At 41.9% G+C, this 17220-nt stretch overlaps 1 protein-coding gene across 1 annotated transcript; it reads left to right on the top strand.

Annotated features, from left to right (window-relative positions):
* Positions 1–4444: 4444 nt before the first annotated feature.
* On the top strand, positions 4445–16269 carry srl (sarcalumenin). Its single transcript, XM_063470643.1, has 7 exons — positions 4445–4502; positions 12587–12682; positions 12915–13010; positions 13743–13778; positions 14766–14882; positions 15129–15362; positions 15458–16269. Exons 1-7 carry the CDS (start codon positions 4445–4447, stop codon positions 16267–16269), a joined length of 1449 nt encoding a protein of 482 aa, XP_063326713.1.
* The last annotated feature ends 951 nt before the right edge of the window (positions 16270–17220 follow it).

The raw sequence follows: 17220 nt of genomic DNA, 5'->3' as shown, positions 1-17220 counted from the left end.
AGCTTAACTTCTTTTAGGAAAAACTTGAAACACGCTTTTTCTCTTCAGAGTTCCTGCAGAATTTATCCCATGCTTTAAGTTTTTCATCTCAGCAATCGTATCTGAATTCTGATCAAGTATCTTACACCACCTTTCTACTGCTCTTCATATTTCTATTTCTGTAATTTCTTTGTCTTCATTCACATTTTTGTTCATTTCTTCTTCCTTGTCACACAAAGCTTGTTACTCACGATTTTTCCTCTGCATTCCTTGAGGCATACACTACATGTCTTTTGGTTTCCATCTGTCGTTGCTTCTCCTCCTCTGTTTCAGCGTTTTATCTTCTGTACTTTGTTTTATGCTCCTTGCAAATGCACATTTTTGCTCACCATTTCTTGGATACTACACTACATCACTTTGCATATTTTCTCCAAGTTTTACTTCTTTTCCTCAATTTCAATATTTCAAAATATAAAATACTTGCAGTGCCCCATATTTTGTCTCAAAGTCTTGGAGAATATGTTGCAACCCTAAAGTCAAAGTCCTGTGCTATTGCTTCTGTGCATAGTGGTTTGAATTTTTTTCAGCCTTTCACTTGCAAAGCAATCAGGAAAACAAAACAAGAGCACATGCAGTAGTTTTACTCACAAGCCCTTGAGTAGCCAGTGGCAAAGCTGGGCAATGTGCTAGTGATGGAAAAATGAAGGAGTGCTGCAGCAGCTGGCAGCAACAAAAACCCTCTTGAGAGATCTGCGGACATCTGGGTACACAAATATCTCTGAGTCCACTCACATTATGAAGCCAATTAAAAAACACTAGAACCACCAAAGTGGGTCATTTTGGCCCTTTTGCATTTTAAAAATCACGTAACTCTGTTAAAATAAAATAAAAAACATTGTCTTTTTCTAAAAATCGGATCACAGTATTCATCAAATAGTGAATTTTGGGGTGTGTGGGATTGAAAAGAAAAAACTAATAGTACTACCATTACCACCATACCTAGAACTGTCGGGGGTGTAATGTTGATGTCATAGAAATCAATGAAAAAGACTGATATGCTGGGTTGCCTTTGGTACTTTAACATAAGCCAAACCTAGCTACGTGTGATTGATAAAAAAAAATATGCAGATCAAAGATCAATGGTCATGACAATTTGCATATTAGTGATCAAGAAACTGACCTCACAGCCCATTGTTCATCAGTGCTGTTGGTTTCAGTCATTGTGCAAATGTACTGTTTATAAGGTTGGGGAAACCTGCAGTCAGCTGAGACTGAAGAAGTCACCTGGATGAGTGATGAAACGTTTCTCCCACTGAAAACGCTACGTCCAGATTAACAGAATCAACTTTTTGGGAAACCATAGCCCCCAACCACTCCCCAGCACCAGTGAACTATCTGAGGATTAATGCTGTTTTCCGCTCTAAAATGAACATGCTGTAATGTTTGGACATGCTTCCCGAGTCATTTGGGAAGGGCATGCTTGGGTAAGAAACTTCTGCCATATTTGGGGATTAATTTACAGTGGAGATGTTGATTCCTGAGGAATTGTGAGATTATGTTCGCCACACTACATCTGCCTGAGTGTGATAAAGCAGTAATCCGCCCAGCCTTTAGCTGTGCTAGGGATTCAAGTCTGACTCAGGGGTCCTCATGCTTCCGACATACCCTCTCTGCAGCTCTCTCATCCCCCCACCCCACACTCACACTCTCTTTTGGTGATTACTTTAACCAATACGGCAGCCAAGTAAGTCTTCCTTACCAGAGTAAGAGTCTGACAGTTCCCTTCAATGCTTTAAGTGCAGCACATTTAAGCCTACTAAATCTAGAAATTCATGGAGATGGGGTAGTAAAGCTGTTACAGTCATTTTGTCATTATTTTCTTTTGTTTCAAATTTGATAATGCTTTAGTTAAATAAGAGGAAGACAGTCTCTTTAGACACAGCTGTACTATTCATTCAAATTGCAGCAAATACTCCAGCTCTTGGCTGACACAGCTTTGTTATTTGGTTTAGACAAGCAATGGAAAAAAAATGTTTCTTTTAAAAAGCTGTGGTCATTTAAATAACATCCTGTACATTAGGTAGATAATGGATGCGCATAGGCATCCAACCAGACACTTCCAGGGAACGTGGCCGATCGTGTGATCGTGTACAGTTCCTTAATTAGTGAACTTCCTGGCAGAGGTGCTAGTCTCGTAATTATGGTGTTTTGGTCAGATCATAGCAGAGCAGCACCTATATTTTTCCCTGTTTGCAGCTTTTGTGCTGAGCAATGCTAACTAACTAACAGATAAGAGATTCCTGTTGCTCTATTAATCAAGTACACACCAAGAAAAGGAATGCATAGGTCCCAGTTTGAGCTACTTCATTAACCTGTTAAGTCAGTGCATTTGGCATTTATCCACTATGAGAATAATTAAAAAAGAAGAATTATATCACTTTATATCTGTGAAAATCTTATTCTCATAAAAAAAATGTGGCTATTTCAAGTCTCTGGCATTAATTATGTGATATACAGGGTGGGCCATTTATATGGATACACCGTAATAACATGGGAATGGTTGGTGATATTAAAGTCCTGTTTGTGGCACATTAGTATATGTGAGGGGGGCAAACTCCTCAAGATGGGTGGTGACCATGGTGGCCATTTAGAAGTCGGCCATCTTGGATTCAACTTTTGTTTTTTCAACAGGAAGAGGGCCATGTGACACATCAAACTTATTGGTAATGTCACAAGAAAAACAATGGTTTCAACATAACTTTATTCTTTCATGAGTTATTTACAAGTTACTCTTTGTTCACAGCCATTGACATGTCAAAGAAGTTAACACGTGAGGAGCGGATCGAAATTGTGTTGATATCTGGTGAACGCAGTAACTGGGTCATTGCAGCAGATTTCAATGCAAGACACCCTACGAGACCACCCATCTCCCATGCTACAGTTAGCAAACTGCTTGCTAAGTTTCGTGAAAGTGGTTCAGTGTTGGATTTGCCAAAATGTGGACGCAAGAAAACTGTCACTAATGAAGAAACATCAATGGCTGTCCTAGCTTCATTCAGCAAGAGCCCACAGCGTAGCACTCGCCGCATGTCACTGGAGAGTGGCATTAGTCGAACATCCCTTCGGTGGATATTAGCTACTCACAAATGGCACCCTTACAAACTCCAGCTACTGCAGCATCTCAACGAGGATGACCCAGATCGGTGCACAGAATTTGCAGAATGGGCGAAACAAAAATTGGAACAGGATCCTCAGTTCACGCAGAAGATTTTGTTCAGTGATGAGGCAAACTTTTATGTGAATGGTGAAGTTAACAAACAAAACCACCGCTATTGGTCTGACACTAACCCACATTGGATGGATCCCTCCAAGACTGTTGGAACAACAAAAGTGATGGTTTGGTGTGGTATATGGGGTACAACGATAGTGGGTCCATTCTTCATCAATGGAAACCTCAAGGCCACTGGATATTTGAAATTGCTACATGATGATGTGTTTCCCTCTTTATGCACTGAAGCTGGCACGTTCCCTGAGTTTTTCCAGCAAGATGGTGCACCACCACATTATGGGTGCCAGGTCCGAGCATTCCTAGATGAACAGTTTCCTGGAAAGTGGATTGGTTGTCGTGGGCCAGTTGAATGGCCCCCAAGGTCTCCCGATCTGACCCCCTTAGACTTTTATCTTTGGGGTCATCTGAAGGCAATTGTCTATGGTGTGAAGATACGAGATGTGCAGCACCTGAAACTACGGATACTGGATGCCTGTGCTGGCATTTCTCCTGCGGTGTTGCTATCAGTGTGTGAAGAGTGGGAGAAGAGGGTTGCATTGACAATCCAACACAATGGGCAGCACATTGAATACATTTTATAAGTGGTCAGAAACTTGTAAATAACTCATGAAAGAATAACGTTACGTTGAAACCAAGCACACCATTGTTTTTCTTGTGACATTACCAATAAGTTTGATGTGTCACATGGCCCTCTTCCTACTGAAAAAACAAAAGTTGTATCCAAGATGGCCGACTTCTAAATGGCCACCATGGTCACCACCCATCTTGAGGAGTTTGCCCCCTCACATATACTAATGTGCCACAAACAGGACTTTAATATCACCAACCATTCCCATGTTATTACGGTGTATCCATATAAATGGCCCACCCTGTATATTGTTAGTGAGGAGTTGAGTGAATTTGCTATGGAGGATAGAGCCAACTCTTGTGCACTTATGACGAGGCCTGAGCTGCAGCCTCCCGCTAAAAAAAAAAGAAGAAAGAGTCAGCTGCTTGCACATGTAGAGTCCCTGTGGCACGATAGACTCCTGTAACACCTCGAGCACACACAGATCTCAGCCCCTCCACCAGCTGGCCATCTCTGTATCCCACCTCTTCTCTCTCTCTGTGCACTTTAACCTTCCTGCCTTGGTATATATAGTCTGTGTGACTATCAGAGTTCTCCTGGCAGCCATCATGAAGGGTGCAGTCTCGATCTGTTTCCTCTCTCTGCTGCTTTTGCAGGCCACAGCAGGTAAGATTCAGAAGCAATTTGGTAAAACATGCTGTTTTAGGTGAGCTGGTGCACCGTGGGCGTGAGAAATGTTTGTGTACAAGTACTGCTGATGATTGAAATGGTGATGTGGCATAAGTTTAGAAGCAGGGTTAATGAATGGTTAATAAATAGCACCATATTTGACTGCTTTGTCAGCTTGATACTTCAGTGGTTCCTCAAATATTCAGAGGATGGCCAGAAATGGCCTGTCATATTATTGAAAACAGGCTGTCCTGTAGGTTTTTGTGTCTATTGTAGGGTCAATTTGGCCACAAATGGCACTCACTTTTAGAGGCAGAGTACAGCACCACCCAAGGATAAGGATAGGCAGACAGAAATGTTACCCCAGCCTTTCTTTACCACCAGGCTAAGCTATTTAAATCTGTCCCAGTTTATAGTTAAAAAGCTGGCACGTGTTACAGAATTGTGGATTTACCTGTCTCTTTCTAATGCTCTTCATTATTAAATCAAATATTTCATGGCATACTGGAACAGCTGTCACTTTTCATGTATGAACAAATCGCGTTTGGGCGAGTTTCTGAAGTTTGGGATTATTCAAAGCCGTTCGGCCTCCACTGTGGACTGACAGCATGTCAGCTGTCCTAATGCATGGCACCAGCTGATGGAAAGTCTTAGTCTAACCAAGGAGACGGGAACAGCCACGTGGGAGCTTGAATGGACGCTGAGCTTTTTCTGCAAGCGCTAATTCGGTCTGTTTGCTTCATTCTTCGGTTTCACCTGCTACAGTCTGAAGAATGACAACCATTACACCAAAACAACATACATCCTAACTATATCAAAGGGCACCCATGGAGCTGAATGTCACAGCGAGCTGATCACCCATAACTGCGCCCAGATTACCCATTCTAAAAATGCGGACTGGTCTCTGGGGCTGGACTAGCACGGGTATTGTTACCCTTGTCTGTCACCCCTGTCTGTCCTTGGGGTGGCGTTCAGCTCCACAGCCGGGACCCAGGCTTCCATATTCCAAGCTGCTGTCAGGTGTCTAAGATTGGATGGGCTCCTGAAACCCAACCCCAAATCCCCCCCCTCCCTACAGCTCCTCCCTCCACTAGACCCTCTACCCTCCCCATCCCTCCTGAATCGTCACCCCTCCCAGTTCCATGCTTCCCTTTAGACACACTGCACAGCTGCTGCACTGTCACAATCACAATTTATTCCCAGCAGTTGGCCTTTTAGGGACATGCATTCTCCAGGCTGGAGGGGCCGGGCCGTGGCTTGCAGCTCAAGCTTTCGAAGAGCCCTTTTTTGCAGGCTCGTGCAGATGTCTTACGTTGGCCCCCTGTCTGTGAATATATTCCACAGGCATACTGTGTATTGATTTTTGCTGCAGAGCTAAAAAGGACTTTATGTTGAAATACCCCCAGGGTATGGCAACACTGAGTCATGAACTCTTTTTGTCTCGGTGTGTAATTATGGTGTTTTTGTTTGGTTCAGTCAACTCTCAGGAATTCCACTGAACTCTGCAGGATGGACACGAAGGTGTAACCGCCCTCGAAAGCAATGTGGTGTTAATATGCTATCATTTTATCACAGGCTGCCTAGCATACAGATTTATTAATCCACCAGAAAATCTTATATCCTTTTTTTTTTTTTTAAATAAATGCACTTGAAGGCTGCATCAGGGCTGACATATTAACACAGAAACTGATCATGTGAAATCTTATGAAAAAACCCTAAAGCGGCTGATTGCATGGCCAGCATTGATCGCCTTAGCTGATTGATTAAAGTATCCACATTTTGATATAAACCAAGAACACCAAATGATGCAAGTCATCTTTTAAGCTTAGATATCACTAGGCTGATGTGCAGCAATGTGAACATCTTATAAACCAACAGTGATTTTTTTTTCTCACCTGAGTGTTTCCAGACATTAACATGCAGTCATTAAACAGCTAAAACTTTTCATGATGTTTTTGGTGGTGTAAATGAGCTGCTGGAAGTTGCAGGTTTCTTATGTGGATGTGACACTGCTCAGTGTTGGCATGTACTGAAAAACATAGGCTGCTGTAGGCAGAGAATGTTTTGTGTGAATGGCTATGATTGACCATTCAAGGACTACAACTGTGTTTGTTACATTATAGCAAACTTTTGGGTAAACTGTGAAGAGGCTTAAAATTTCACTTTACTATCTAAAGTACCTTGAGATTGGTAAAATTGTAGTGAATTAAAACAGTCGCTGGTGCAAATGTAGAAAGATTACTTCTCTAACAGGCAGCGCTCAGAACTTGAGAGTCAGCAAAAAGGACAAAAGTGCTATGTGTAGAATATTTCTGTCCACATTAAATAAGCACTAACAGTTCTTCAGCCGCTTTGGTCCTTCAGACTATTTCTTCACACTGCCGTGTTTATAGTTGGTGGCAATACTATCCATCCTCACTCGGTAAAAATATCTTTGGCCTCCTCACTTTGCAGAGGGGAGACACTGAAAGTTAAAGGAGCACGGTCTCCATGTGATTCCCCTCTAATGGCACGCAGGACATCCCTAGGCTGGACGTAGTGGAAGGGACACGCCAGTCATACTCGGTGACTTTATTACACACGCTTCCTTAAGACGAGCCCCGCAGCCCCAAGAGCACCTGACGTCCTTTCCTGGCTCTAAAACAGGCGAGCAGGGACTGAGGCATCAGATCAACACTTCAGCGTAAAGCGCCTTTGCCCTCGCGCCTTTCTTTGAGCCTGTCCCTACCCTTGATGCAACCCCCCCGGTACTGTTTGGTGGCTTGTTCATTATTGTATGACATAGTAAAACTAATGAATGAAAAAAAATGAAAAGCAATGACAGTGATAATTACTAAGTGATAAACACTCAGTTCCATTACTTGTTATATTTTCAGAAATTTAATTAGCACATACAAGGAAAGCCATACATTTGTAGCACATTTAAATTTACATGCATCATGCTTTTCACTTGGCTAGCCTGCGTACTACACAGTCAGTTTGTGGGGTGAGGATATCTCTAAAGTCTCCAAACTGACTAACAGTCAAAACCTTAAAATAGGCAGCAGTCATTTTGCCACCCCTCCTCTGTCCATCTTCTGACCCATTGTAGAGCTATTTTTGACTGTGTGGGAGTACGAGCTGCAAGCTGTGCCACCTGTTGCCATCTGTGGTATCTTCTCACCACACCCTGCACAGCTCTGCTCTCGCACCTCTGACCCTCACCGAAGGAGGAAACCGGCATTCTTATAGGCTGGCAGCAGGCTTATTTTAACATTCATCTGCTTTGGTTTAAGTATGTTTCCTGCCTTTCTGAAATTGGCACTAGTGAGAAAGTAGTTTTGTTTAATTGCATTCATGAATTTTAAATGAGAGCGGAGGCACTTTACAAGCCATTGGTCGTGTAAACATTTTTTCTTTCTCTTTAAATTTGACTCGAATCATTGCTTCTCGGTGGATCTTTCTGGTGGAAACCTTCTGCCTTCAGATTAGGGCTGCTTGTGCGGGATAAATCCTTTAACTGGGGTTTCCAGGGCTGCAACCTCATCATGTTCACTTTAATTCAATTTACTTCGACTGTGCTGTAAGCAGAATATGATCCCGGGGGTTCCACAGTTATACAGATGGTCATTATATACAGACACATATCAGCATGCACACAATCTCAACAAAGTGATTCTTTGCCCTCAATAAACATGAAGCAATAATTTTGAGTGAAATACGGACTGATGTATCTAGAATTAAAGGTTTATTTATTCAGATAATCAGTCATGAAGGAAAATATGCTTGGTATACATTGAAAGTATAGCAGTCAATTACATTTTATCTGTTCAGATTCCATTAAATTGAATATTTTACATTGTACTTATGGAAGAAAATTACATGGAACATTTACATGTAATCAAATTACTTAAAATCAGCATTTTGCGCATAAATATTTATTGAGTCTTTGGAAAAGACCACAACATATATCAGGATAATCAGAGCATAAATTTAATCCATCTTTAATCTAAAAGAAATTAACCTTGTGGGTTAATGTAATTAAATAGGAAAGCGAAGCATATTTCAGGCTGGTTTCCAATGGCTGGTAGGTCATAAGAGATCTGCCTATAATTGCAGCAGTGGCCGGATTAGATGTTCAACGGGATGTACCGACGCCGCCAGAATGTTTCTCCAAACTGTGGCGCGGTTGTGTGGCAACGAGCTCAGCGAGGACAGGGTTCAGCTCCCCTGCCGCCTTCAGGGTTAATTTTGAGCACTGATGCAAGGCCCACTGTCCACGGGCAACATTACCTCTCTGATCTTTTCGGAGCTCTGTCCTAATTAGGGATCGACTGGATTGGAAGGTGTTAACAAGTTCACAGCCGCTAAGGCCCTCTCGAGGAGCTAGCGTTAAAAGATGTGACTCTTCTGAGTGATGAGTCAAGTTACAGAGGCTTTAGCAATCCCTGTAGTACTGCAGTGATGGCGTGTGGAAGACGTGGAAGAGATGGGATCTGGTCATCGACAGCCACTTTAGTCCTCAAGTGGAATCACCCTCTCTGCCCTCTGGTGGGTTTCATCAGAGGGCACATCCCCTCTATTTTGCAATATGATCACATTCTATTCAAAACTTGTAACCTGCTCAGATAACCGGAGCAATGTGGCTCAGATTCAAATGCAACCAAGCGGCCATGGATCACAAACAGATGACATCACTTAGTGGTGTTTCTAAAGGTCACATGAACAAAAGCAGCTTTGCGCAGGCTGTAGTTGTTGTCAGAGCTAAATCCGATTTATTATAAAGTCGCTGTGGAAAAAAAAGTTGCGGAAGGTTTGATGTAATTTGTCTTATCCGGTGTTTAACATGTGTTCGAATAAACACTTCTTCCCTAAATGCTTGCATTTTACCAAACTGCCAAACCCAATGAAACAGTGCTCCTTTCGCCTCTATGTGTTTAGTGCATATGTGCACTATATATTATTAAACATGGCAGAATCAAAAATCAATAAGTTTATTATATACATGCAAAACACAGTGGTTATGCTGAGCAATATTTTTTTTTTACTTTCCTGAAATGCAAATAAATAAAATAAACAACCAAACCAAACTAAGATAAAAGAATAATGAGCATATAAAAGTAAATAAAATAAAACAAAGTACTCTGTACAAAAGGGTAGAGCGTGGTCAGAACATAAGAAGTTACATGAGTTCACATTATTGCGTCTCTGCTTTCATTGTGTTAATCCACTAGAATAAAGACAGGGTACACTTGCCATTAGGAGTTCACGCACAAGTAATGAATGTAATTTTTTATTGTATGGGCTGATTAAGGAAGAGCTTCTGCAGTAAACTGCCTCATAATATGTAGCCACATACAATATATGGGTTTGCAGTGTTGCTCTTACCCTCCTTTTATTCTGGCTACTAACCTTTTGGTTTCTCTTGTTCTTGCATCGTGCCGGCAGAAACATTACACAGGCTTATTTTTAGCAGGTTGACTCGGTGAGAATCAGCACTGTGTCACTGCCTCCACGCAGCAAAGGAGAAACCTTTCCGGTTTCAGTTAAAGCCCCAGAGATTTGTGATTTGGGGGGTCTTTTGTGGCCGTTTATTATTTTTGTATGTGCACATACTGAAATACTCCAATTGGATTTCTGTGATCAGAAAATGCGGGCTGTATTTTTCATGAATGAGAAACATTTATATTGAATTCAGGTCATTTCAGTGAAAGAGAGTCGATTTACCAGCCTCGAGGCTCATAAATATAAACATAAGTTTGCTCGAGGCTTGTAAACAAACAGGCCTTCAGATGATTTTACTTGTCATTTGATGCAGCGTTGGATTCGGCCAAAGCGACGTGCCACTCTGACGCTTGGCCAGAAACACTAGAAGTCATTCACCACATGGCCGGTGGCTTTACTCCAGGCTGTGGCGCAGGATGCTGCAGCAGCACTGCCCTCTGAGGGGGTGATGTTTATCAGATGTTTAAAAGAACATCTGATATGTGACTTTGCTCTGCAGTTTTGGTTTTGAAATTTTAAAAAGAAGGCATTTTTAAATATTATTTCTGAAAGAAAGCTTTCTGTTTGAGGGAACACTGCTGATGAATATGGTCTATGGTGACACCAGAGAGTTGGAGGAACTATAGTTGAGTTTTTCAAAGAATATTTAAGTCACCTTCTGATTTTTACTCACTCCACCCACAACTTACAGCCAATCTTGTCATCAACTTTCTCAAAAAGTGTGGCAGTATCTGTGAGAAACGACACTTATTTCACAGTGTATTAGACAATATCAGACTGACTGAGAGGATCTTACATTATTCAACACTGTACATGAAATGATGTGTCTGCAGTTCTAGTCTGGAAGTTTTTTTTACCTTCCCATTTGAGCACCTCTGCTCTACCCCCAGTCACTTTTTGAGGAGCATTACATAAATGCCAGGATACGATTATTTCTTCACAGACACCAGCTGAGATCAGAGGGTTGTGCCGCCAGCGACTGAACCAACTTTTCATGCTTTTTCTGATCCTCTGTGCAAGTGGTGTTAGTTTTATATAACTGCAATAAAATTGTGTATTTTTACTGAGAAAGTCAGGTAAAGTGCAGGCGATTATATGAGGTTATATTCATTTTTCTCTGTGTTGCTTAAAACATTTTGAACTTATCAGCGCCAGTAAACTGAATTTGCTGGCAGAAGGTATGCATGTAATTGGTTTAAGAACAACATCAATATTCTGTGCTTTCCACGGCCTTATTTACAACTGAATGACTGCAGTTAATAATTCAACAGGTGCTCCTATATCAGAATCAGTCTCCCACACTCTTAAATACCTTTAAAATTCTTTAACAGTTCTGTTAAGGGGGGTGTCTGGTAGCTTGGACGCTCAGACCCATAAGCTCCCAGGGCATGGAAGTGTGAACCAGGAAGACTTCCCAATTGCAGCTATATATATCTTGTAGCAGGTTGGCGTGTGGGAGGCGTTGTGGAGGGGGTCTGTACTGAGGCCTGGGCACACAAGGACAGGTCTCACAGCCTGATAAGTCTGTGATTGGTGGATAAATATAGATGAGAAAAGACAGAGGATTGCACACCATAGTCTCATGTATATTATTGTTGGGAACACTCAGTCCGGCTTTGAGTTCTCCTCCTCGTCTGTTACGAAACCGGGGAAGTCCCCCTCTCTGTCAGTCTGCCTTATCTTTGCTGTTGTTATATAGACATGTTTGCTGATGCCAAACACATGTCTTTGTTTATTTTCAGCATTTGCTTTCTAAATTAAGACCTGATTGTACTAACAGCTGTGATCTAAGTAATCCGACATGTTCAAAAGTGGACATCACTGGTGAGCAAATATTTTCTCTTGGTCATTCTTTCTCTCTTACACACACACTCATACACAGACATGAAACAAGCTTATAGCTCAGTTAAAATGTGTATATTGACATGCACGACCTACATCTGAATCTAAATGCTAACTTAGCAACTATATTCCATTTAAAGGGGGGTTGGTTAGAATGTTAATACCTTAGATGGGCTACTATTTAGGTCACTTAAGCAACAGTTGGTGTATCAGTTGAGAGCTTCTGCTACATCAAAAAATATTTGCCCTCAATGTATAGTCATGCAAAAATGTCATCTAAAAAGGGAATATTTAGATACTAATAACTACAAATCGAAAGTGTTTAGTTGGTGGATTGTGCAGGGGGAGTTTAGGTGCTATAATTTCCTAACTTGACTTGTTAAAATCTGAAAATACAGCAAAAATTATTGAATTGCTGATTTTTCTTTTTCTTTTTTTTAGTGTTCGTCCATATAATACCATTATACAAGGCTCACATTAAAACATTTTATTTATTTGCATCCACTACAAAATCAGTCAAGTCTTTGTTTTCACTGATCTTTGGCCAGACATACCATCATGTAATAGCAAAGCTTTAATAAACATGGCATGGCACCTGTCAACAAACCCAGTGTCTGCTTCTTTATTAAACTGCCGTTGAACAAATCAGACCTCCCATGTTTATTTTCTTAAAATATCAAGCTGGCCATTTAAGGCATACGCTGAGGTCTTGAAACAAACTGAATTTGCTGTTGATGTTTGTGATGTTTCTGCAGAAGAAGAAGAAGATGTTACCTCCGTCCTTAGAGACAGATCTCACATCGATGAGACGCTGCGGCTTGCAATGGAGGAAAAAGCAGGAGACTATGCAGGTGAGGATCGAAGTTGAAAGAGGCACGTTAAAAATCTGACTGCTTTAATTTTCTTAATTTTTTTCCACCTGATTTCCCTTTAACACTTTTGGGGGAGCAAACTAAATATGACAAGTCAATAGGATTTTTATGCTATTTAAAAAAAAACCCCAGTGTATCCAAAGAGAACACTTTTTACCTTATTTACCTTACTAACATCCTTTTGATCATTTCTGGTCTCCTTTTTCTCCAGCGGCTCTGGAGAGGTTGCGGAAGATCTACCATACGTCCATCAAGCCGATGGAGCAGGCCTACAAGTACAACGAACTGAGGCAGCACGAGATCTCAGGTATCACCGAGCTCACCGGCTGCAGCTTCACTTTGCTTCACTTTCTCCTGTTGGTGTGGAGTTTTCTGTTTGAGTTGCTTTAGTGACTGATTTGTTGACTTGTTTGCAAAACCACAACATCTTTACACATCCAACTGATGCATTAACAGCAAGATGTTCTCCTTTGGAAATTACCTGTAGCCTCTCTTTATATCGGGTTTAAGGGTGGGATTGTTTATAAAAGTAAGAAGGGTAGTGTCTTTTTTACCCCTTCTGTTACACATTGCACTGTGCCCTGTTTCTTTACAGTGGACTCAACACTCCAAGCTGTACACTGAACTGCCCAGAAAACCCCACTTTCCTACAATGAAATAAAGTTATCGCCCTCTTGTGGCTTTTCAGGCCTGCATGCAAAAAAAAAAAATCAACTTGTATTTTCAATGCATATGTGCGTTTTAAAGATGGGAGTAAATCCCCATCCCCCAATCACCTGACTACACGGGCATGTCCTCCATCTGTTTACAGACATGTTTGACACTTTGCAGGTCAAATATGGGATTAGACTCCAGCCTGGATCTCCCACCTGTTTATGTACATTTTTACTTTATCCCTCCATGTTGCTTGTAGAAACATCACTCCCTCACTGAGCTTTCCTCCACCTCCTGTTTCCCTTCACTTCTCTATACTCCACCCTCTCCTGTCTTCCACTCATCCCCACCCCCTCCACTCCCTCTTCCACCCCTCATCTAACAGCCTACCCGGGAAGAACCCTGGGGGACTCAGCCACAGGTGGGTGTGGCCAGAGCTTACCTGTGCATGGCAGTGCCTGCAGTGCTCGGCCCTTTCCTTTCAACCCCTCATTTGTCTTCATACATTTGCCCTGAGTGGGTTGCAAAATTTCAAGCATGTTTCACTTTAGGCGACACTCGATATGACTGAGGTGTAGTCAAAAGTGATCCATGGGTGAAAGCTTCATTTTACGGAGAGTGAATAAAAAGAGAAGTAAAAATGCTCTTAACATACTTTAAGTGTGTTAGTGTTTAAATTGCACATTATTTAAACTTTTTACAAAATGACTTACCATTACTTTGTAAAAACAAAAAATATATATATATATATTTATATAAATGGGGTTGCATGTGCAGCTTTGGTTTTAACAAAGGATACAGAGGTTTGAGGAGGGGACACTGGTGGGAAAGGGTGGTCAGTGTTCAGCTAGGAGTGAACTGGTTTACTTTTTCACTTTATTTTTTAATATTATTATTTTTTATCATTTTAAATTCCAGTAGCACCAGGAGTGATGCTTAATGTCTGTTTTTTTGTTTATTCTTTCTCCTTTCCCTTTTTTAATGCTATTTTTCCATCAGTCAGTTGCATTGTAGCACATTGCACCCAGCCACCCAAACACCATGTCCACTCACAACAGCTACGAGACACACAGCTTGTGCTAGACCCGTCGAGTCTCTTTGTCAGAGTATAAAACTTTATCGTGTGTCATGAGATTATGGCTGCTGCATTTTAATGAATTTCCTTTATGCTATTAAACACCCTAACAGCTTTACAACATGTTTCTGTCCTTCCTTCTTAAGTTTTGTAAAATGTGCCCTGTGCTCTGGATTGGCAGTGCTGTTCAGATGTGCTCTTCAGTGAAAAAATAAATAAATAAATATGCAGGGAGACCTTTTGGATAGATGGTTGGTTAGATGACTGTCTAGATGATGATTTCACCACACTGCTGATAATTTAATCAGTGTTGTTTCTTCTTGCCCTAAACAGATGGAGAGATTACCTCCAAGCCCATGGTGCTATTCCTGGGACCGTGGAGTGTAGGAAAGTCCTCCATGATCAATTACCTCCTGGGCTTGCATGACAGCCCCTATCAGCTCTACACAGGTACCATAAAGATGTTATTTTTTTATTTTGTAAATTAGCAGTAAATAATGTTAAGTTCTGAAATCCAGCGCTGATGGAAAAAAAGGCAAGGTCAAAAGTGCAGTTGTTGCTAAATCTACATCAGATGGGGAGTTGACTGGAGAACTGGGTGCTTTACATCTTACTGAGGTTCAGTGTGTTTTCCCATCTGCTTCTCCTCCGCAATGCTAATCTCTTCCTCTCTTCCTCTGTGATGTCCTTCTGCAGGAGCTGAGCCTACTACCTCTGAATTTACAGTTATTATGCACGGGGAAAAGATCCGCTCTGTTGAGGGTATCGTTATGGCGGCTGACAGCTCGCGCTCCTTCTCTCCCCTGGAGAAGTTTGGTCAAAACTTTCTGGAAAAGCTGATTGGTATTGAGATGCCCCACAAGCTTTTGGAGCGTGTGACGTTCGTAGACACACCGGGAATTATTGAGAACCGGAAACAGCAGGAAAGAGGTAAACTCAAGAAGCTCGCTCTCAGGTTTTGATTTTCAGATACCACAAATCAACTGCGTATAGCTCATTATGACCTGTGCTTTTCTCCCATCTAGGCTATCCTTTCAATGATGTCTGTCAGTGGTTCATTGACCGTGCTGACCTGATCTTTGTCGTGTTTGACCCCACCAAGCTGGACGTTGGTCTGGAGCTAGAGATGCTCTTCAGGCAGTTGAAGGGTCGTGAGTCACAGATTCGCATCATCCTGAACAAGGCTGACAACCTGGCCACCCAGGACTTAATGAGAGTTTACGGAGCGCTCTTCTGGAGCTTAGCTCCCCTCATCAATGTCACTGAGCCTCCCCGTGTCTATGTCAGTTCCTTCTGGCCATATGACTATGCACCTGACACCAGCCGGGAGCTCTTCAAGCGAGAGGAGATCTCTCTTCTGGAGGATCTCAACCAGGTGATCGAAAACCGCATGGAGAATAAGATTGCCTTCATCCGCCAGCACGGTATCCGTGTACGCATCCACGGCTTGCTGGTAGACCGCTACGTCCAGACCTTTAAAGAGAAGATGAGCTTCTTCAGTGATCCCGAGTTAGTCTTCCAGGAGATTGTAGATGACCCAGACAAGTTTTACATTTTCAAATCCATCCTAGCCAAGACCAACGTCAGCAAATTTGACCTGCCCAACCGTGACGCTTACCGTGACTTCTTTGGCATCAACCCTATCACCAACTTCAAGCCTCTGTCAGCTCAGTGCTCCTACATCGGAGGCTGCCTGCTTGATAAGATTGAGAAGGCAATCACCACTGAGTTGCCTGCCCTTCTGAGCAGCATTAACTCTGGCAAGCAGCCTGGCCTGTCCTCCTGCGAGGCCACCGGCTGTGGTGAGAAGCCAAAGAATCGTTACCGAAAGAACTGAGGAACACAAAATACTCTAAAGGTAGAAAGGAGAAGGTGAAGGTGAAGAGAAAGGGTCTGGTCGATGCCAACCCTGCTTTTTGTCAGAACGCTTGTATCACTAATGGAGACAGAGGCGAGAAGATGCTTTTTTTTTCCTTTTTTTTTTCTCAGGAGTTTAAGGGGAGGTGCATTTAATGTCCGTAGAATTGAAAGAGATAGCGGGAGGGAGGGGTCGTCGATAAAGGCAGCTTAAGGATACAAGTGCTGAAGAAATGAGAACATGCCTCTCTCCCTTGCACAACCACTCTGGACTGTCTGGGACTTTGGGATTGGGAAATCAATGATGTGAATAAAAGAGGAAATGGGAAAGATTAAATGAGAACGAATAAAAAGTTTAAATCCTGAACAAAAAAAATCAAATACCAGCTCCCTTGTATGTGAATAAAGGAAAAAAGTGGAAACAGAAATGTGTGTTGGACAACTTGTGAGAATTGCATTGCAGCAGGTTAATTCCACACGCTTCAGGAAGCTGTTTTTGAAGTAGCCGCTTGTGTGGGTGCCACACACAGCTAGACATCCAAACCTTTGCTTTTGAATTAGATTAACACTGCATGTTCGATATCACAAAAGGTGCATGCATTTTCCCTCTGACACAAGCAATAGTCCCTTGTGTTACTGACACCTGCAACACATGTGGCTGTTTTTTTGTTTTGGTTATTTTTCCTCATAATTTTGTATGCTCGCCAGTCTTGGTTGTTGACAACCTCTGAGAATAGCAGGGGTCAGGGATCAAAGGTCAGAGTCTTCAGTGCAGAGTGGGTGTGTTCACTCTGCTTGTAACTGTTGTTACTTTTTTTGTTTTTTTTTGTTTGAGTCTATAAATTTGCTTTCAGCAGAATTTAAATGCTGTGTTAGCGTTTATTTTCCCCTCAGTGATAAGCTTCTCAGCCTTTTCTTTTAAGTGATCGTA

This window comes from Pelmatolapia mariae, linkage group LG4, assembly GCF_036321145.2.
Source record: "Pelmatolapia mariae isolate MD_Pm_ZW linkage group LG4, Pm_UMD_F_2, whole genome shotgun sequence".
NCBI classification, from domain to species: domain Eukaryota; kingdom Metazoa; phylum Chordata; class Actinopteri; order Cichliformes; family Cichlidae; genus Pelmatolapia; species Pelmatolapia mariae.
This window is presented reverse-complemented; position numbering and strand designations above follow the sequence as displayed.

Coding starts and splice junctions, on each gene's coding strand:
- srl (XM_063470643.1), top strand. CDS start 4,445: ATGAAGGGTGCAGTCTCGATCTGTTTCCTCTCTCTGCTGCTTTTGCAG. Junction 4,503..12,586: donor GCTTTTGCAGGCCACAGCAG/GTAAGATTCAGA, acceptor ATGTTTCTGCAG/AAGAAGAAGAAGATGTTACC. Junction 12,683..12,914: donor AAAAGCAGGAGACTATGCAG/GTGAGGATCGAA, acceptor CTTTTTCTCCAG/CGGCTCTGGAGAGGTTGCGG.